The 23,248-nt window shown below is 38.5% G+C and overlaps 1 protein-coding gene across 1 annotated transcript; it reads right to left on the minus strand.

The window, feature by feature from the left end:
• Positions 1 to 401: 401 nt before the first annotated feature.
• Positions 402 to 19,096, minus strand: C6H4orf17 (chromosome 6 C4orf17 homolog). The gene is made up of 8 exons (XM_069593641.1): positions 18,878 to 19,096; positions 17,252 to 17,452; positions 13,575 to 13,639; positions 8,044 to 8,187; positions 5,687 to 5,768; positions 4,154 to 4,343; positions 3,138 to 3,181; positions 402 to 770 (listed from the first exon to the last, which is right to left on the minus strand). Exons 1-8 carry the CDS (start codon positions 19,002 to 19,004, stop codon positions 574 to 576), a joined length of 1,050 nt encoding a protein of 349 aa, XP_069449742.1. The 5' UTR covers positions 19,005 to 19,096; the 3' UTR covers positions 402 to 573.
• Between the last annotated feature and the right edge of the window lie 4,152 nt (positions 19,097 to 23,248).

The following is a 23,248-nucleotide window of genomic DNA, read 5'->3' on the forward strand; positions in this document are numbered from 1 at the left end:
AATTAGCAGTGAATAGAAGGGAACTAGCAGCAGTAGTTCCTTTCTGACTCATAAGTTGGACTATTAGAAAAAGGCTCACTTTCTCATAAAAAGAAAAATTATTCCTAACTTATGACATTTGTTTAACAAATGGTTTTTTCAATAGTCCTATATTATTGAACACAGTACATTGCAAGAAGTAGCTCAGATGTTAAAATTCAGTTTCTTTATTATTGTTGTTGATTTTCTATCAGAGTTTGGGGTAGTGTTGAATTGAAATTGCCTAAATTCTGATTATGGATGATTTTTCTAGTATCAGAGTCCAATGCTTATGTTTTAATATTAATAGTAGCCCAAGACTAGAAATGTAGTATATAAACAAACATCTTTTACACAAGGTACTAATTAACTACAAATAGAAATTTTTCCATTAATATTTATTTAGTAGCTTTATATACAGTTGCTATGAGATTTACATGTACCACCATATAGAGGAGCTATTGATTCCTCCATACCAAAAATGTGTTTTTCATAATTGATGTCATAACAAAGTGAAACTCGTGTTTCTGAAAGGTTTAGCCCAGTCTAACATTTCTACCTTTGGTATGTTATAGGATAAAATGCTCTTTGGGCAGAGGGATTGTATCCTTGTTGTATACTCCTTGCTGACACTGGCTTTGTTAATGTGCTCTCCTGAGTTTTAGGCCTGGGAAGAGATTTTGGCTTGCTGAAATATTCTGCAACAGGTATTTTCGTCTGATTTCTTCTTATAAACAATGGAGGCTTGCCCTCTGAAATAGAAAAAGTCTCAATAAGACCATAATTGAGACATCCAAATATAGTAACTTCTGTCATATCTTAGTAGCAAATGACATACAAAAAAAAAAAATGAAGTTTAGGTGATTCAGATATACCCAAATTTCATAAAATTATTTATTCTCATCTTTATTACCACCTGCTCATCTTTAATGAGCTATTTGTACTACAACATGTAGGATATGTTCTTTCAGTTAGAATCAAACATTATTTTGGTAGGAACCATTTAGAGCTGGTGATGGGCAAAGGATGGGGCCAGTGAGAGAAAGGTGAAGTATCTACAGTCCTGACAGACAAAAAAACAAAGCAGGCAAGCAGGTTAAAACAACTGCACTGATAAGGCCTTCCCAAGGCCTACATCCAAGCAGAAAGGAGGGTTTGGGGAGACACTGAATACCAGATTGGGAAAGGAGTACGTCAAGGCCGTATATTGTCACCTTGCTTACTTAACTTATATGCAGAGTACATCATGAGAAACGCTGGACTAGATGAAGCACAAGCTGGAATCAAGATTGCCGGGAGAAATATCAATAACCTCAGATATGCAGATGACACCACCCTTATGGCAGACAGTGAAGAAGAATTAAAGAGCCTCTTGATGAAAGTGAAAGAGGAGAGTGAAAAAGTTGGCTTAAAACTCAACATTCAGAAAACTAAGGTCATGGCATCTGGACCCATCACTTCATGGCAAATAGATGCGGAAACAGTGGTGGAAATAGTGGCTGACGTTATTTTGGGGGGCTCCAAAATCACTGCAGATGGTGATTGCAGCCATGAAATTAAAAGACGTTTACTCCTTGGAAGAAAAGTTAGGACCAACCTAAACAGCTTATTCAAAACCAGAGACATTACTTTGTCAACAAAGGTCCGTCTAGTCAAGGCTGTGGTTTTTCCAGTGGTCATGTATGGATGTGAGAGTTGGATTATAAAGAAAGCTGAGCACCAAAGAATTGATGCTTTTGAACTGTGGTGTTGGAGAAGACTCATGAGAGTCCCTTGGACTGCAGGGAGATCCACCAGTCCATCCTAGAGGAAATCACTCCTAAATATTCACTGGAAGTACTGAAGCTGAAACTCCAATACTTTGGCCACCTGATGTGAAAAGCTGACTCATTTGAAAAGACCATGACGCTGGGAAAGATTGAAGGCAAGAGAAGGGGACAACATAGGAAGAGATGGTTGGATGGCATCACCATCAATGGACGTGATCTCGGGTAAACTCTGGGATTTGGTGATGGACAGGGAGGCCTGGCATACTGCAGTTCATGGGGTTGCAAAGAATCGGACATGACTGAGCGACTGAACTGAATACCTATACCAAAGACTTTAAGGGGTATGATTTGGGTGGTTGTATATAAGTATCTAGACATGGTAAAATATATTTGAGACCTACAGATAAGACATGAATAATAGAAGTCATCACTGTCAGGATTTTATGGTCCTAGGGTAAAGAATTTGTTAGGAAGAGTCAGATACAATAGACCATCCTTGGAGTGTCAGAGTAAGCAAATGTTTTCTGATTTCTAAACTATACTTATTATTGCCTCATATTAGCAAATAGCACTTCTTTTGGGTTTGATTAACCCCAACAGAAACTGCTGGGGTCTAGAGTGACCTCTTGGATCTCTTAATAGATTGTTGTATCATTCCTGATGTAAGAGGGACTTCTTGTAAGACAATTTGAGGCTTGTAGACATGCTTCATAGCGGCTGCTCTGTAGTCACTGTTGCTTTGTTTGTTTTAAAGCTAGGAGTTGGCGGAACCCACAGGGATATTTCGATTGGGCTGTTTGGGACCAAACTAGGGCTTTCCACAATTCTTGATATGTCTTGGTCCTGACTGCAGGCTGGGGCTGGGCTTCTGACAGGGACACAAAGCTGCTGCTCTGCTGCTACTGTATTCAAGCTATGTCTGGGGCACATGTTGTGGCTGGTTGCCAAAATGTTACTGTTTTCTCTGGCTGACTTTGTTTCAAGTGAAGATCATTTAGTTCAATGACAGTTAAGCTGTGAAAAACCCAAACTGATATCACTGGTTTTTTTTGTTAGGTCAGTGCAGGTCTTCTCCAGTCACTGGATTGAAATGACCAAACCGAGTTCCTGCTGTCTTGCTCCTCAAGTAGTGTGATGAGGCACTTTGCCTTTCAAAACAAAGTCGAAAACAGGTCAGATTTACCTCTACGAGAAATTCAGCAGGTGCTGTCCCTTAAGAGTAGCTGTAAATCACTATTGCATTATACTCCCTTTAAAACCATAGATCCATAATACCTGTGTCTCCCAACTAATTAGATACTTACTGGTTTCCTTATATCAATTCAGTAATTATCACAAACTGTACTTAACCTTTCAGTACTTCCTTATTTTCTTCAGATCCTTGACTTGACACTCTAAATCAATTGGAGAAACAAAATGAAATTCACAGATACAAATATTTTCTATAGACTGAACCATCATCATCAAGCTAAGAAATGTATGTTTCTTAAATAAACATCTCTGTTTTTTGATGCAGATAGCATTAAATGTACTTTCTGATGAAAAATTCTTCTGACTTGGAGTAAACATATGAACAGTACATCAGATATTACTCACTAGGGTAGAGAAATTGGCCCTATCTCCCAGTCTCCAATGTAAAATTCTCCTCCATCTTAATGCTTTTCAAAGAGACATATTATTTGTTTTGAGTATTTATCTTCCCCAAATTTAAGATTTACCCAACTTTTGCTTTTAAAGCAAAATTATTTTCTCTCCCAGCTTAAATAACTTCTTACCACATTCTTTCACTATGATGTTACACATAAATATGTATTTTCTTCTGTCATTAAAATTATAAGGCTTGAGAAAAGTTTCCTGAAATAATTCCTAATTCCCTAAATAGTTATTTTTCCCTCTAGTAGCCCCCAGGCATATGTCAGGGGAAATTAGTTTAAGCAATATATTTTAATCCTGCATTGTTCTAGACAGAAAAAGTGATACCTCTATGATATGCATTCTTGCAAAGTATACAGCAACAATGAAGTTTTGGTTTTCTTTATTACTTCTGTTTTCAGTAAACTGAGAACTACTACATTTTCTTAGATTTCTGGGTGGCTCGTCTGAGTGGAAAGGGAACTTTTCTCAAAAAGATAGATTGTTGAGTAAGGAAGACATGGCCTCTGCCAACATGCTCTAAATAGTAGAATTTAGAATGATTTCTTTCATTTTCATAAATGTAATATGAAAAAACAAGTACGTTGTTGTCATTTACTGAATAAGGAGGATATTAAAACTTCAGCAATTTTAGTGTTTTGAAAGATAACCAAAAGGGAATTTAAAGTCTGTATGAACCACATGCCCCGTAACTGGCCATCAAGCCTGATTACCTCCTCTGTTGATGTCCTTCCCTAGCACTGGTTAGCACCTTTGATTTTGCTGATGAATTTGAGGGTGACTTGACTTTGGGTGGCCTCCCAGTCTCTGCTGCTGGTTCATGTGAGGTGTTTCTTCTGAGACGAGTTAACAAGTTTCTCTCAGCCAGTTCAGCATGAATCAAAGCTGAGACCCACTCCTTTTCTGATTTAAAAAAGAGAGGGGTCATGAAGGTTATACTTATCACGTTGGCTAGAAACGCAGGATTAGTTCTTTTACTCAGCACTCCAGTGTGAAAGGTAGCCTGTTTTCTGGGTAGGCACCTTTGTGTGAGTTAAGGTTTGTGTAGAAAAGGTGTTTTACATTAACCTAGTTTCTCTCCACCTGTGATATAACAGACTACTCAGAATAGTTAACTTAATGGGGGTACTTGTCCCTGAGTGGCAGTGGAATAGATTTTAAATACTGAGTACAGAATCCAGCCTTACAGGCCACTGCCAGATAAAAACAAAGATACCTATAAAAAATACTAAGTACAGGATGAGCTCATGAAAATTAAAACTAATATTTTAAGTAATAGTTATAAGCATCTCTGAAAAGATACATATCAAAGCATTACTAAAATGGTGTCTATGATAATTTTATTTTTCTTCTTTTTTTTGGTCTGGCTCACCTTCTTTTTTTTTTTTTTTTTTTTTGCCCAACAGTAAGCACTCATTATTTGTATAAATTTTTAAAAGTTATATTCTTAAAAAGGAAAAAAAAAAAAACGTAAAAACTCCTTACCCCCAAATACTTCTCAGTTGCCTGCCAAGTAATCTTGAATTCCTGAGGTAAGGTATTCCAAATGCCTCTAATTCCATTTAAAATTATTAATCTGTCCCTAACACATGGGTATCTCCTAACTCTGATTACTACACTGATTTTCAAAGGGTGCTCTCCAGACCAGGCTTATCAGCATCACTTGGGAACTTGTTAGAAATGCATATTCTCAGGCCCCACCCCCCCTCAGAAGTTTTGCCTCAGTCAGTCAGATGACTGGCTAGGTTTGGGGATAGCTGCTCTGTGTTATTTATGGTTATTCCACTTGGGACTGGCATATATTTTTCATGGAACAGGCCAGAAAGAGCCTAAAGGAGGCTGGGAGATGACTGACTTGATGGTTTTGGTGAGGAACTGGCAGAGGTGTTAGAATCTGGAACTTGAAAGGCTGTGCTCCTGCCATCCACATTGAAGAGGAGAAACAGGCTGTGTTGAGGCCTCCCAGCAGGCCAGAGATATGCTCAGGGAGAGCCTGGGTGCATGGGCCTGGGGGAGAAGCACAAACCAGCTCTGGACACAAGTGTTTCACGTCACCCACAGAAGTTCAGTTTGGGGCATGACCAGCTTGTGTGCAGTTGCATATACAGGACTCTGATGCTGAACACTAGGGAAACAAAATTGCAGCATTGTCTTTGCAAATCCAAGGTAGAAAACTTCAGACTTTGGCACATTTCCTAGTTTCTGGCCATAAATTGAGCTCAGTGTTCAAAAATACATAATCTTACCTTTTGGACTTGCATGGAGCAGCCACTGAAGAACTTCTGCCAGAGAATCAGTGTGTAAACTGTTACAGAGCTTTTCCAGAATCTGACAGAGAATATTAGGGTTACATAGTGAGCAAAGTGTATAAGGTTTCCTTTACTCTCTCCACAATCTTGTCTTCCCAAGTGTCACTCTGTACACAGTATTAAAGTCAATTGGGATTTTAACTTGGAAGCCAGATTTCAAATAGGAAAAAAACATCTTCAGTACAAATACAGTTGACTCTTGAGCAAGGCAAGGTTAGTCTACTGCCAACCCTCCAGGCAGTCAAAAATCCAGCTATAACTTAGAGTCAGCCCTCGGTATAGGTGGCTCCTCCATATTCTAAATTCCGAATCCATAGATGCAACCAACCATGGATCATGTAGCACTGTCGTATTTACTACTGAAAAAAATCCATGTATAAGTGGACCCATGCAGTTCAACCTCATATTGTTCAAGGGTCAACTGCAATAGTTTAGGTTAAGCCATGCAGTTTTCTCTTGTTTTGTCTGTTTAGGACCAACATCTTATGGAGGAGTGATTCACTTTTCTTCTCTTTGGGAACTGACCCTTTGCTACTGCACCATGGGATTCTCTGGTCACAGAACTACCCCATCAGTTTTGCTCCTCTCTCTAGTGAGTGAACCTAGCTGGATTCATCATTGTTCCTCAGGCCCCAGAACACAGTGATTGGCCCAATCGGATAGGAATATAATTCTCTTTAGTCAATCAGAATCCTTCATTGACTTCTTTTTCATTTGGAAGCTAACTGCTGTGTTGGTGATAGAGGAAATAATAAAAATGGACTATAAAAAGTTCAAAATATTAAGCATATGTAATGTTTCCAGATTTACCCTAAATTGTATCTGCTTTTGGAATTTAGACATACCTGAAATTTAAACCTGTGTCCTGAACTTCAGTCCATCTGCAACCATAGACATACTATAGGTAATTTGAACCCCAAATACCTAAAACTCCACCCATCTTTTTCTTTATAAAACCTGCTCCAAACTTGCTGCCCCTTCTGGTTCCCCATTTCAGTGGATGGCACCTGCATACTTTGAATATATGTCCAAGAAAGACCCTGGGATTCACCCTAGATGACTCCCTTGTCCTTTTCTATGTCACACTGCCAAACAAGTTCAGTAAATTCTTTCTTGTAAATATGTCTCAAATCTCCATTTCTCTTTATCCCCATAGCCTTGCTTGACACAGTGTAAACCATCAATTCTTGCTTGAGCTACTGAAACATTTTTTTCCTAGACTTTCTGCCTGAAAACTTTTATTAAAATACTATTAATTCAACAGATATCAATATTTGTGTGTATCATTGATTTAGGTGCTGGAAATACAGAATTTAAAGGGCAGAAAAATCCGCTGTCCTGTATTCAGCTTTGCTTTTTTATTAAGATTCCTGTCCTTGATGCCTTATCCTAGAAGAAAACAAGTTAAATTTGTTTCTAATTTCATGGCAAATCAGTGGAAATGTCAAAAGTAGAAGAATAGCCCTGTGGTATTCTCCAGGCCACTCTGCCTCTCACGGTTTTATCATCAATATAGTGATTGGACGTCACCCCTGGCTGCTTCTAACTCATAGGTCATTTACTGATCAGCTCTGAAAGAATGTAATTAATCATTTCAGTGAAAGAAAATAGATGTCTTCCTCAGAACCCTGCTTTCTCTTCATTTTTATTCTGGAAAGCAGTTATAATAAGTGGTGATAAATAAAGTGGGTGAGTTTGATCTACTGAAATTTGATTTTAGGATTTGAGAGTGTAGATCTAGATTAGCCACAAATGTGGGCCAGAGCCCCCTATTCTTTTTCTAAGGTGTGACCTTTCTGGTGTCTCAGCTGTATCCTTGGTGTGTTGAGCAAGGTCTCTCCAGTCTAGCAGATCACAACTCCAATATCTTTAAGCAGCACGTTCCCTCCCATTAGCTCTCTTCTGCCATGTCTCAGACTCCCATCCTATGCAGGTGCATAGGATGTATTGGGCTAAAGACTCAGGCAATCTTGTACAGATTTCTGAAGCTCATTCTTTGCACAGGTACTTCTTCAGTATCTTACATCCCCAAACTCAACTCTCTTTTCTCTACCTAGTGAAGCTCTTACTCCCTTTTTGGCCTCCACTTCTCTGTGCCATGATTTAGGAATGTGTTCCAGGAAGAAATCTGCAAGTAAAAAACAAGAGCCGGCCTTGGATTTCAGGCTGAGTAGTTTTAACTCAATTCAGTTGTCAGTGGGAACCATGAAAGAGTTTTAAGGATGCTAGTGATGTGATTTTTTTGTATATTCATGGTGTTCCCAAGTTATGGATTTAATAAACGTGCCTCTTACTTTGATTTCCTGATCCAGATAGTTTGGTATGCAGATGGTGTTCTCTTTGATGGCAGTCTTGGTACTTGTCACCTCTGAAGAAGAAGAACTAGCAGTAGAACATGGCTTTGGAGTCAGTGGTGGATTTTTTACCTTCATTTCATCCTAAAGCATAGGTATAATATAATCAATGTGCATCTGCATCCACTTATATTTTCTATGCAAATTGAATGTAAAATGAATGAGAAATGTTGTAACTGAGACACATACATGAAAGTAAGAAGACGTTAGTTGTAATGCTCCCTTAAAAAGCTCATTATCAAATATTTACATTTGAAGATGGAACACATTAGTGATATGTTATTTACTTTTTATAAAACCATTTTAAACCTTTGGTTTAAAAGCTAATTCTGTAATGTTTAATGTGCAGCCATCATTTATCTTGCTGCGTCTGGTAACAGCCAACTCACGACACGAGATTTTCTATTGAGATTGTTCTTTTATGACTGGAAAAAGTCAGCCAAGAGTTTTTATGCTCTCTGTGAAGAAACTACATGGTATGAACCACTGCTTCCTGGCTCTGCTAAATGACAGCTGAGAGCTGGAGAATTGGAGGAGTAAACTCAGTTACTTCCCTCGGTTAGGTGGAAAAGGAAATAGAAAGGCTATTTTTTTGTTCTGGGAGGTGAATATATTGTTTGCAGTTTTTTAAAAAAACTATTGTCTATTCCAAGAGAGGCTTTTTCATCTTCAGAAGTGAGCAATACATAAAGGTACACAGAAGCTGGTAGCTGAATGTGTCAGCTAGGGACTGCAGTGATTATAATCTCTAGAGCAGTGTTCAATTGTTGATGTTTAATGAAAATAAGGGCTTCCCAGGTGGCTCAGTGGTAAAGAATCTGTCTGCCAAGCAGGAGACATGGGTTTGATCCCTGAGTTGGGAAGATCCCTTGAAGAAGGAAATGGCAACCCATTCCAGTATTCTTGCCTGGGAAATCCCATGGACGGAGGAACCTGGTGGGCTACAGTCCATGGGGTCACAAAAGAGTTGGACATGATTGAGCAAGTAAACAACACAAGAGAAAATAAAGCTATATTGTATATGCACTCTTCTGTTAAGGTTTATTACGCAGACTTCTTGTTTAGGGGAATAGCAACATTATATATATGTATGTATGTATATATATACACACACACATATTTACATAATATATATATGTGTGTGTGTGCATGTATATATTTATGTTCAACCCTGCACAGAACACAGCTAAAATGGTAGATTAAAATATTTTTTAAGTTTAAACTGTTGAGGCATGAATAACTTAGGAATTAATGGGTCAAAAAATAAAATAGAAATGAGACACTTGAGGTGTAGGATGTACAGTAGCCATTTTTTCCCTGAGATCATTGTCTTACTCCAGAAAATGAAAACTTTCCTTTTGACAGTCTTAAAGTTCCTGAAAGACAGGACCCAAATAAAGGCCAACAAAGGTATACACCCTCAAGGTCAAGGTGACCTAGAAATGCAAAATCCTTGAAGAAATATAGCGTTAGATCAAGGCTTGAACTTGGGTAAATTGGTTGAGGCTGGTAGGGCCTCAGGGTTCCTACAGAAGCAAACACCAATTCTCTGGAAGAAAGTGCATTTATCATGATCTTCAGATTCCTACAAATGATTTTTCATACATAATGTCTAATAATTAAATCATTAGTCAAAGAAGAAATTATAATGTGAATTAGAAAAAGGACTTGTCATCAAGATGGCTCCTTCTTACAAAAACACCAGAATCATAACTGCCAAACAACCATCAAAAAAAAAAAAAAAAAAAAGTAGGGTATACCAGAAAAAATACCCTGTACACAAAGATAAAGAAGAAACCACAACAAGACAGTAGGAGGGACACGTGTGATAAAGTCAAATCTCATATCCACAAGGTGGATGATCCACAAACTGAAAAATAATTATACCACAGAAGTTCTCCCACAGGAGTGAAAGTCATGAGCCCCACGTCAGTATTCCCAGCCTGGTGGTCTGGCAACAGTAGGAGAAGGCTCCAGAGAATCTGGCTTGGAAGGCCAGTGGTATTTGACTGCAAAAATTCCACAGGACTGGAGGAAACAGAAAATCTATTCTTGGAGGGTACATACAAGGTCTAGTGTGCACCAGGACCCAGGGAAAAAAGCAATAACTGATAGAAAAAGACAACCTAGGAGGGTGGGATTGTGGGGTGGGGGGGGGGGAGTGAGGGGCTTGATGGGAGGAAGGGTTAAGAGGGTGAAAATATTATAGCTGATTCATGTTGTTTTACAGCAGAAAATAATATTGTAAAGGAATTATACTCCAATTAAGTAAATTTAAAAAATAAAAACCATAATGTGATGGAAAAAAGAAAATCAGTAAGGTTATCGAAGACTTGAATGACATTAGCCAACTTGACCTAATTGATATTTATATAGCACTCTCCCAAGAACCAACGTGAACCTTCTTTTTATAGACATATGGAAAATTTATCAAGGTTGGGCAAAATTTATCAAGGTTGGGCATATAACATCTCAATAAATAAAAAGTTTCAAAGTAAAGGATGTTCTCTGACCATAATGGAGTTAAATTGGAAATCAGTCACATAAATATAACTTTAAAATCCCCAAATATTTGGGAATTAATGTAATTTTAAGTAACCCATGAGACAAGAGGTTTAAAGGAAAGTAGGTAGTATGTTGAGCAGAATGAAAAGGAAAACTCAGCAAGTAAAATTTGGAGGATGCAGCCAAAGCAGTGTTTAGAAAAATTATAGGAAGACTCTAATGCTGGGAGGGATTGGGGGCAGGAGGAGAAGGGGATGACCGAGGATGAGATGGCTGGATGGCATCACGGACTCGATGGATGTGAGTCTGAGTGAACTCCGGGAGTTGGTGATGGACAGGGAGGCCTGGCGTGCTGCAATTCATGGGGTCAACTGAGCAACTGAACTGAACTGATGCCTATATTAGAAAGGGAAAATGTCTCAATTCAACACATAAGTTTTCACCTTATATAAAGACATGAATCAAAGTCAGTGAAATAGAAACAAAAAATAGAGATCATCAATGAAATGAAAAGCTGATTCTTTAAGAATCAGTAAAACTAATAAACCTCTAATTAGGAGCATCAGGGAAAAAAAGACAAGTTATGTACCGATATCAAGAATTGAGAGACAGAACATCTGCAGATTATATAATAATTTAAAGAATATTTTATGAATGACTTATCAGTAAATTCAACAACTTAGATGAAATGGACACATTTTTTGAAAAACATAACCAAAATCTTGATTTAAAGGAAACTCCAGATGGTTTCACTGAAGAATTCTACTAAATTTTTAAATAAAAAATGATACTAATTATACATAAAATTACCTAGACTATTAAAAAAGAGTTTCCAACTGATTTTATGAAGCCATTTACCAAAACTAGGAAAGACATTCATTACCAGTAAACTACAAATATCCCTTACAAACATAGACACAAAAATGCTAAACACTGTTTTATGAAATTAAATATATAAAAAGAATAATACATCATAATCAAGTGGAGTTTTCTCGCAGCAGTGCAGTCTAGTTTAACATTTGGTTAACCAATGCAATTCATCATTATTAACAGACTAAAAAAGAAAAATCACATGATCGTTTCAAATAGATGCCGAAAAAACATTTGGCAAAATCCTATCTCCATTTCTGGAAAAAACTCTCAGAACACTAGAAATAGAAACTTTTTTAGCCATGTAAAGGGCACCTCTGGATGAAGTAAACTAATACCACAGTGGCAAAAGTCTGAATGTTTTCCCCCTGTGATTAGGTAAGGCAAGAATGTCTGCTGTCCTCACTTTAATTCAACATTGTACTAGAGGTTAGCCATTGCAGTAAGGCACAAGAAACAGATAAACAGCATGTGTTGAAACCATAGGGGAAAGATTTTCAATTTGGGATTTATAAAAATTGCATGTTTTGATTCTTCAAAAGACACTATTACCAAAAAAAAAAAAGCCTCAATTGGAAGAAAATATTTGCTAATTGTATGTGTGACAAAAAAATTATCTAGAATATATAACAAATGTTTAAAACTTCATGATAAAGAAACCAACACCCCAGTTAAAAAAACTGACAAAATATTTGAATATATACTTTACATTAAAAAACATACATGGATGGCAAGTAAGAACATGAAAACATGTCATTGGACAAATGTAAATCAAGACCACACTGAGATACCGTTGCAAACCCACTAGATTGGCCACATAAAAATATTGGTCATATTAAGTCCCTTGGACTGCAAGGAGATCCAACCAGTCCATTCTAAAGGAGATCAGCCCTGGGATTTCTTTGGAAGGAATGATGCTAAAGCTAAAACTCCAGTACTTTGGCCACCTCATGCGAAGAGTTGACTCTTTGGAAAAGACTCTGATGCTGGGAGGGATTGAGGGCAGGAGGAGAAGGGGACGACCGAGGATGAGATGGCTGGATGGCATCACTGACTCGATGGACATGAATCTGAGTGAACTCCGGGAGTTGGTGAGGGACAGGGAGGCCTGGTGTGCTGAGATTCATGGGGTTGCAAAGAGTTGGACACGACTGAGCGACTGAACTGAACTGAACTGAAGTTTTAACAGGATATGCAGGAAAGGAAACCATTATATATAACTGGTGAGAATGTAAAATCCTACGACCACTTTGGAAACTTTGGCAGTTTCTTAAAAATTTAAACACATTTGCTGTAAGACCTGGCCTCCCTGGTGGTTCAGACAGTAAAGAATCTGCCTGCAATGCAGGAGACCCAGGTTTGATCCCTGGGTTGGGAAGATCCCCTGGAGGAGGAAATGGCAATCCACTCCAGTATTCTTGCCTGGAGAATCCTGTGGACAGAGGAGCCTGGCAGACTACAGTCCATGAGGTTGCAAAGAGTCAGACACGACTGAATGACTAACACACACACTACTGTGAGACCCAGTCATTCCACTCCTACTTATGTACCCAAGAGAAAAGAAAATATATATCCATACAAAGATTTGTACACCGTGTTCATATCAGCTTTGTTAAAAACTGGAAACAACATAAGTCCATCAACAGGTGAACATATTAAAAAATTGTGAGATACCAATTGAATAGTACTCAGCAATATAAAAAGGAATGATACATATAACAAGATGAGTCTTAAACATGCTGAGTTAAAGAAACCAGATTTTTTAAAAGATCACTGTAAATTCATTTACCTAAAATCCTAAAAAATGCATGATAATCTTTAGTGACAGCAGATAAATGTTTGCCTGTGGGAAGGCCAGGGTCATGAGAAAACTTCGGGGAGTTTTTATTTTCTTGATTTCAGTCTGTGAATATGTATGTCAAAATTCCTCAAGCTGAACTCTTTAAAAATGTGCATTTTATATCATGTTAATTATACTTACAGCTGTAGAAAAAAATATTGTGAAAAACTCTTTTCCAGAAAGATATGTGAAGAAAAGGAGAGGAAATGATAGAAGTCAAAACCAAATAGGTAGCTATAAATAGTTGTTTCTTTACCTTTTTAATTACTAAGGGATTATCACTGGAGGTTTTGAAGCACTCCTTGACTTTTCGACAGGGCTCTGAAATGACAGGAAAAATATATTTATTTAGATCAAACTGAAAAATAATTTCTACCACATGATACATCCATCACTTGCTGAAATGAATGAGAGTACATCTGAATTTCAGTTAAAGTCAACCCAGGGATCTGTTTATAAATACTAGAAAACCTGGAGGTAGAATTGTTAACAACATAATAAAAGTATATTTATAAAACAAATTCTAGGCCCATGAAAAAGTGATAAATACTACAAGAACTTCCTTGATGTGGGTAAACTGGTTCTTAAAAAGTATGTATTTCAGTATAAGACATGTTTTGTTTTCTGTCCATATGACTGTCACTTTCTCTAACTAAAGAGATTACATGTGTACTCTTTGCCCTGTAGACAAAAAGAGATGTGCGTTGAGTTATAATTACATTCTTTATTCTACGTACTTCATCTGTCTTGCAACCCTGCCAATTTCACATAGCCATCTAATTAAATTACACTTAATTACACTTAAATATTTGCTTAATTTCCCTTTGCATTCATTTAAAGATACATTGTGTGATGCTGTTTTTTTTTCCCCCACTGAAGCCATAGTTAACAAAACAATTTTTTAAAAGCTGGAAAGATTTTATACATATACACAGTAGTAACAATTCATTAGTTCTAGCTGAGGAAAGATTTTTTTAAGTATAAAGTTACCTCTCTCCAAATAGTGAGAAGGAAGTTATGGGTAGTGATTCTGCTTAGTGTCCACTTGTGGGAAACAGAAACTTCTCATCTATTTTAAGCAAAAATGTAAATAATACATAGAATTTAGCTCTTTGTAATATCATTAGAAGAGTTGGAGCAGTGAACTCTTTTTATATAGATTTTCCTTAATTGGTGGAAAATTGCTTTACAGTGTTGTGTTGGTTTCTGCTGTACAACAATGTGAACTGTCATATATATAAAAATTATTACATATATAAAAATTATATATATCCCCTTTTATATAAATATATATATCCCCTGTATAGTCACAACAGCATGAATTGTCATTAATATATATACATTATTATAATATATATATAAATTATTATATATGTATATCCCCTTCCTCTTGAACCTCCCTCCCCTCCCCTCTCCCCACCCCTCTAGGTCATCACAAAGCACCAGGCTGGGCTCCCTGTGTTATATAGCAACTTCTCACTATCCATTTTACACATGATAGTGTATATGTCAATGCTAGTAGAGAATAGACTTATGGACATAGTGGGGGAAGGTGAGAGTGAACTCTGTCTTGATCTTCACAAATCATTTCAAGAACACCATGTGCCTGACCCACCTATGCGGGCACAGCCTTTATCACAGTTGGAGGAAGGAGACTCGGGAGGCCATGGCCATGTCAATTGCTGTCACAATGTCCATGAGGCTAAATCTTAGGCATTGGATCACTGTTGCAATCAGAAGATCACCACATCTGCTGACTTTGCCTTTTAACACTCGTAAATCCAGTATCTGAACACTGAGATGCTGTCTTAGGAAAACTCCATGTCTCCAGCCACACTTGATAGCAGACAGCAGCCAAAAAGATGACTTTAGCCCTACGTCTGCAGTATAAGTCTTCAGTTCAGTTCAGTCGCTCAGTCGTGTCCGACTCTTTGCGACCCCATGAATCGCAGCATGCCAGGCCTCCCTGTCCATCACCAACTCCCGGAGTTCACTCGGACTCACATACATTGAGTCAGTGATGCCATCCAGCCATCTCATCCTCTGTCATCCCCTTCTCCTCCTGCCCCCAATCCCTCCCAGCATCAGGGGAGGTGGCCAAAGTACTGGAGTTTCAGCTTTAGGATCAGTCCTTCCAAAGAAATCCCAGGGCTGATCTCCTTTAGAATGGACTGGTTGGATCTCCTTGCAGTCCCAGGGACTCTCAAGAGTCTTCTCCAACACCATAGTTCAAAAGCATCAATTCTTTGGCTCTCAGCTTTCTTCACAGTCCAAGTCTCACATCCATCCATGACTACTGGAAAAACCATAGCCTTGATTAGATGGACCTTGGTTGGCAAAGTAATGTCTCTGCTTTAGAATATGCTATCTAGGTTGGTCATAACTTTCCTTCCAAGGAGTAAGTGTCTTTTAATTTCATGGCTGAAATCACCATCTGCAGTGATTTTGGAGCCCCCAAAATAAAGTCTGACACTGTTTCTACTGTTTCCCCATCTATTTCCCATGGAGTGATGGGACCAGATGCCATGATCTTTGTTTTCTGAATGTTGAGCTTTAAGCCAACTTTTTCACTCTCTTCTTTCCTTTTCATCAGGTGGCTTTTTAGTTCCTCTTCACTTTCTGCCATGAGAATGGTGTCATCTGCATATCTGAGGTTATTGATATTTCTTCCAACAATCTTGATTCCAGCTTGTGTTTCTTCCAGTCCAGCATTTCTCATGATGTACTCTGCATAGAAGTTAAATAAGCAGGGTGACGATATACAGCCTTGACGTACTCCTTTTCCTGTTTGGAACCAGTCTGTTGTTCCATGTCCAGTTCTAACTGTTGCTTCCTGACCTGCATACAGATTTCTCAAGAGGCAGGTCAGGTGGTCTGGTATTCCCATCTCTTTCAGAATTTTCCACAGTTTATTGTGGGTATAAGTCTTACGAGATGGCAACTCCTCATTCTCATCAAGGGACTCTTGCAAAAGTAATTTATAGGTTTCTAGGTTCTACAATATAAAAAGGGACACTAGAAAGATGGTGGAATAAGTGGGTTTTAATTCTTCATTGCTGGTCAAAAGGATGAAATAACTCATGTGAAGACTCTAGAATGGAATCTATTCCTCTTACTGTTACCTTTTAGAAGATATATGTGTTTTACCACATACCAAAATAATTTTCATGTGCCCTGAAAGTGTTAGTTTGTAATTATAAAGGGCAGAGGGAAAAGTACTGAATATACTTTCTACCATCTAGAACTCCTTGTATGACATAATGATTTAATATATGTATATTGTAAAATGATTATCAGTTTAGTTAACATCCATCACCAATTGTTCCATGTTTTTTCTTGTAATGAGAAATTTAAAAATCTACTGTGTTAACTTTCAAATATATGATATAGTATTACTACAGTCATCATGCTGTACTTTTGAGTAATCATTTTAAATTTAACTTAATAAGCATGAATTAATTGAATTAAATGTTTGCTAAAGATCAGGTTCCAGGACCTGGGAGAACAGTAAAACTGGGCCCTGACTTTAAGGAGTGACCGTCCAGTGAGGAAAAGGTAAACATGACATTCCATCCTTACTGCATTTCCCTGACTCAGTTTTGGTCTGGAGTAGTTTCTCTACCAATGTTGGCTAACATTCGTTTTTGGTCTCTCTCAGCTACTTTTGTAGGGCTTAGAGACTAGAACCATGCCAAATTTGGCTTGGGCACAATTAATAATAATCATTTTTAAAAATCATATTTATTAACAGTTTTGAACTGAATTGAGATTAGGTGAGTGGAAATTTTTATAATGAATAACTATTTCACAGTGGGAAAATTTCATGACTATTTAAAAATGACTGCAGCTATGTGAGCAGTTATATAGATATTTTCCCTCCTGATAGTTGGCAGGAAGCCTCAGGAAAGATTTCATGAATTGAGAGGGACTCACCAGAATGAGGCCGTGGGGGCACTTTGACCCCATTAAGGGCTGGCGAGACAGGGCTCTCCGTGGCCACAGCACTGGGTGGGTAGCTGCATCTGGCATATGGTATCTCATCTTTCTGTGAGTGGTGGGACTGGCCAACACCCCACAATGTTCTGAATGAGTTCTCATCATCATTCACATTACAGATTGGAATGTTATTCAAACCTAAGTGAGTACGGATAAGAAGAACAAACCACCAGATTAGGTTTTTGGCAGGTTTTCTTTGAATGCCCAGCAATTTTCCAACCAGATATTATCAAATGTATGTAAAGATGTCAGACTTCAGATTTTATGAACCAGTGCTGGGTGGACAATCTTTAAAAGTCAGTATATCAAATTATGTTTGCAACACATCCCTTCTTAAAATGTCCTGCCATCTTGTTAGCTTTGAGAACCAAGGCCCACATCTTTGATCTTTGATCTGGGAGTTTAAGTGGAGTAGATTTGCTGCTATCCCAGACAGACCTCTCATTTCCCATGTGTTAATAATGACTAAGAGGGACTATGTTAGCCCTCTTCAGGAATATCAGATTTAGATTTCTGAAAGCATCCAAAACTTAACAAGGCCCCATAAAAGACATACATTGGCTCTTCTGTGCTGGCAGAAGAGAGTCATTAGAGTGAGGAACAGGAGGCAGGACAAGGTAAGTTGTGTGGGAAGGAGGGAAGGAAAACCTAGGAAAAAAGGAACCTCCTTCCTCAGAGCCTTCTGGGTTCATTCATTCTCCTATAATAGCTATTTGCTTTTGGCTCAAATATTGAATTATATCCAGGCCCTCTTTTTAGTATCAATGCTGTGTTATATAAAACTGGGCAGCTTAGGAAGCGTACGTGTGCAGGACACAGTTCTGTTAATAAGTGAATTATGAGAGACAGTAATAGATGGCTGCTTTGTTTCCTAAGAAGTTGCACAAGAAGCTTCTGGATAATGTTTTGCAGTGGGAATTAGTAAATTTGACTAGGATTATGGTAGAGACTATAAAGAGAAAATGGCCAAGGACTTACCTGTGAAGGGATTCCAACATTTACTGCAGAATTATAAATTAAAAAAAAAAAAAAAGAAACTACAGGAATAGGCAAATTTTAGGAGTATATGGTGTGACTGAAACTAAATTTTCAAAATGATGAAGAAAGAGAGGGAAAGGTGGAGAGAGGAAGGAAAGGGGGAAAGGGAGGGAGAGGAGAAAAAAGAAAGGATTGAGAGAAAATGAGAGTGAATGACATGCATGGTTCTCCAGGCTGGTATTTAACATGCAGACGTTATCATGACTGAACACGTCGTCAAAAATTGAGATGCTTTCATAGCACTGGGTCAGTTGCTGCCCTGAGCTTCCTGAGTGGCCCCTTTGGCACCTCTCCAGGTCCCTTTCCTATCAACCAAGTAATCCAGGGGTACGTGCCTGCACAGGAGTTACCTGCAGGTCTCTTCTGCCCTAGCTCCAGTGCTGGCCTCTGGTCCCAACAGTCAGTTCCTGTGCCTCACCAGTGGTTCAGTATTTTGAATAACACCCCTGTGTTTACCCACTAGAATCATCAAGTAGTCCGAATGTAGAGAAGAGAGAAACATTCTAGGACTCTGAATTACCTCACCTTTGATGTGGCAGACCCTTCTGGGATGAGGAGTGTGCCTGACTAGAAAACAGGTTCCATTTCTAGCTGAAATATGGCTGCCTTTGCTCTCAAACCGAGGAGCAGACATCGGGGATTTGAGGCTCATGTTCACAGAGTGTTGGTTTCCTCCTCTCCACTCTTGCCACACAAGGTCTTGGAGAGAACCTTGTTAACCTCACTTCCAGAGGTGCTCACACCCTGAAATCACAGCATGACAATCGTTCAGACCAGGGATTCTAGACATTTTCTTGCACATCAAACATTTCTCCATCATCTTTCTTTGTCCTGAGTAGTCTCTCATGTCAGAAGAGAGACAACAAATAAGAATTTGTTAATGTGAGGCTAATTTTACTCTAAGACCAAATTTTTGTAAACATTAAAATCAAGATAGACATAAGTGGAACAGATAAAAATTTTTCCCTGGAAAAATCGAAGCACTTGTGAGAAACGTAAAACATTACAAACATAAAATATATGACATGGTTATCAATCAATTTTGATGTAATAAAATGTTAGCTTTAAAATACAACACCCACAAATGTGCTTTACATTCAGTTTACTGTAAATGAGGACTTTTCATATTGTACTCTTAAGAAAACCAACATCATAAATTTGTATCTTCTGAAAGGATGGTAAAACTTGAAGGAGAAAAAAAGTCCAGTAGCAAAAGAATGATATTGCATCTACAGATAAGAAACTGGAGAGTTTTGTTATTTGCAGTGTTCAGTAATATTTAATGGCTTTTCTTCAGCCACTCAACAGTTGTTTATTAGACCCAGTGTCATAGGCCCATGGATGGAAGAGCCTGGTAGGCTGCAGTCCACAGGGTTGCACAGAGTCAGACACGACTGAAGCGACTTAGCAGTCATAGGCCTAAGAGGTAAAAGATAAATAGCTCAATTAAAAACTGGGCAAAAGATCTGAACACCTCATCAAAGAAGATTCTGCCCATGGGATTCTCCAGGCAAGGATACCAGAGTGGGTTGCCATTCCTTTCTTCAGGGGTCTTCCCGATCCGGGGATCAAACCTAGGTCTCCTTCACTGCATGCAGATTCTTTACCATCTGAGCCACCAGGGAAGCCCATCAAAGATTATCAGATGGCAAATAAGCATTCATATGAAAAGACATTCAACATCATTTGTCATTAGAGAATTGCAAATTGAAACAACAATATGATACTGCTACACCTGTTAAAAATGGCTAGAATCCAAAACACTGACAACACCAAATTCTGGTGAGGATGTAGAGCAACAGGAATGCCCATTCATCACTGATGGGAATGCAAAATGATATAGCCACTTTAGACAACAGTTTATAAGTTTCTTACAAAGCTAAATATACTCATCACAGGATCCAGCAATTGCATTCCAAGTTTACTCAAAGAGAGTTGAAAATACATCCACACAGAAACCTACAAATAATGTTTATTCATAATTGCCAAAAATTAGAAGTAATCAAGGTGTCCTTCAGTAGGAATGGATAAACAAAGTGTGTACCTCCATACACTGGAATACTGTTCAGTGCTAAAAAGAAATGAGTTTTCAAGCCCTGAAAAGACAGGTTTAAGGAAACTTAAAACAGGCTTCCCAGGTAGCTCAGCTGGTCAAGAATCCACCTATAATGCAGGAGACCCCGGTTCAATTTCTGGATTGGGAAGTTCTCCTGGAGGAGGGCTAGCCTACCGACTCCAGTATTCTTTCCTGGAGAATCCCCATGGACAGAAGACCCTGGTGGACTACTGTCCATGGAGTCTCAGAGAGTTGGACATGACTGAGCTACTAAGCACAGCACAGCAAGCACATATTGCTAAGTGAGATCAATTTGAAAATGCTACATACTGTGTAATTTTAAATATGTTACATTCCAGAGAAAGGAGAACTAGAGATTATTAAAAGATCAGCAGTTCCCAGGGGTTTCAGAGGGGGAGTGGAGGAGTAATGAATAGGTAGAGCGTAGGGGATTTGAGGGGCAGTGAAACCTCTACACTGTTCAATACCATGATAATGGATACATGACATTATGCATTTTGTCAAAACCCATAGAACTATACAACAGAGAGTGAACTCTAATGTAATCTATAGACTTTAGTTAATAATGTATAGTATTGGTTCATCAGTTGTAACATGTACCACACTACTGCAAGATTAATAATAGGAGAAGCTGGGCAGAGGGATATGGAACTCCTTGTACTTTCTGCTCAGTTTTTCCATAAGCTTAAAAACTGCTCTAAAAATATTAGCATTGAAAAACAACTACCTCACTAGAGCTTCCCTGGTGGATCAGTCCGTAAAGAATCTGCCTGCAGTGCAGGAGACCCCAGAGATGCAGGTTCAGTCCCTGAGTCAGGAAGGTCCCCTGAAGAAGGAAAAAGCAACCCACTCCAGTATGCTTGCCTGGAGATTTCCATGAACAGAGGAGCCTGGCAGGCTACAGGCCACAGGATCACTCACAATCAGACAGGACTTAGTGACTAAACCACCACCACCTCAAACTAGCAACATTTTGTTGCTATTAATAATGGCCCACATTTACTCTCCTTCCTATTGCCTATGTTGATTTCAGCACTTTTTAACTGACTGATAATTAATTGCTCAGTGATTTTAATGGAAAGCTTTCAAGCCCATTAATTGGCTTGGAATAATATTTAGCTATTAAAGATTTCTCTTTATAACAAGAATTGATTTTGGACTGTAACTTTTTAAGACACAAATCCAGAAGAAATGAAATGATCATTCATTCTCATAAAGGGTGGATTTTTTTCCTTGCAAAACAAGAGAAAAAAGAGAACATATTACTAAAGTAAGGAATTAATAGAAGTAGAGACAAGGAAATATATAACTTACTTATTCTTTATTATCTTTATTAGAGAAACTGATTTTTTAATGAAGTGACTAAAAGTTTCCCTAAACCAATATTAGAGAAATCCATCAAGGGAAAACACATATATATGATGGATGGATTCAGTGGACTAAATCAGCTATAGTTACTTCTACAAATTTTCCATGGATTATTTACTAGGGACCAAACTCCTGCTGGAGAAGGGATAGGCTACCCACTCCAGTATTCTTGGGCTTCCCTTGTGGCTCAGCTGGTAAAGAATCTGCCTGCAATGCAGGAAACCTGGGGTTTGATCCCTGGGTTGGGAAGATCCCATGGAGAAGGGAAAGGCTACCCACTCCAGTATTCTGGCCTGGAGAATTCCATGGACTGTATAGTCCATGGGGTTGCAGAGAGTCAGACACAACTGAGTGACTTTCACTTTCAAATACAGTCATATGATAAATAGTAGACATATTTTAAAAGCCAAAACAGTTTAAAAAACAACACAAGATGGGGGTGGGGGAAACACACTTTCTAGTAGTCTAGCTTCATAGGTATTTGCTATATAATAGACAGTAGGAGTTGTCAGCCTCTTCCCCACTGTGCTACACATGACAGTAATGTTCACGTGGAAGACACATTCCCAACACATGTTCAGATTTTAAAGACCACATCCCAGAATTGTGGGAAACGAAGTACTAAAAACATGTTTTACTCACCTAACTGTGGGTGTCAGTAACTGCTGCTCAGCAGAGCTGTATAAATAGGCTCGAACTCCAAGCTTTCCACTCAGGTAAGAATAGGACATTGCAACTGAATGCTAGCAATAGTGGTAGGAAACTTACCCTTCTTTATATTAATCTCTTTTAAAAACTAAACAGTTTGCAAATGTGAACATTGTAACTATTGTTACTAAATATCTTGGGTCTTGCCTGACTCAGTTCAGTTCAGTCACTTTGCTCAGTCATGTCTGACTCTTTGTGACCCCATGGACTGCAGCATGCCAGGCCTCCCTGTCAATCACCAACTCCCGGAAGTTACTCAAACTCATGTCCATTGAGTAGGTGATGCCACCCAACCATCTCATCCTTTGTCGTCCCCTTCTCCTTCCACCTTCAATCGTTCCCAGCATCAGGGTCTTTTCAAATGGGTCAGTTCTTCACATCAGGTAGCCAAAGTACTGGAATTTGAGCTTCAGCATCAGTCTTTCCAATGAATATTTAGGACTGATTTCCTTTAGGATGGGCCGGTTGGATCTTCCTGCAGTCCAAGGGACTCTCAAGAGTCTTCTGCAATACCACAGTTCAAAAGCATCAATTCTTTGGTGCTCAGCTTTCTTTATAGTCCAACTCTCACATCCATACATGACTACTGGAAAAACTATAGCCTTGACTAGACAGACCTTTGTTGGCAAAGTGTGTCTCTGCTTTAATATGCTGTCTAGGTTGGTCATAACTTTCCTTCCAAGGAGTAAGCGTCTTTTAATTTCATGGCTGCAGTCACCATCTGCAGTGATTTTGGAGCCCAA

This window comes from Ovis canadensis, chromosome 6 (genome assembly GCF_042477335.2).
Source record: "Ovis canadensis isolate MfBH-ARS-UI-01 breed Bighorn chromosome 6, ARS-UI_OviCan_v2, whole genome shotgun sequence".
Lineage (NCBI taxonomy): Eukaryota > Metazoa > Chordata > Mammalia > Artiodactyla > Bovidae > Ovis > Ovis canadensis.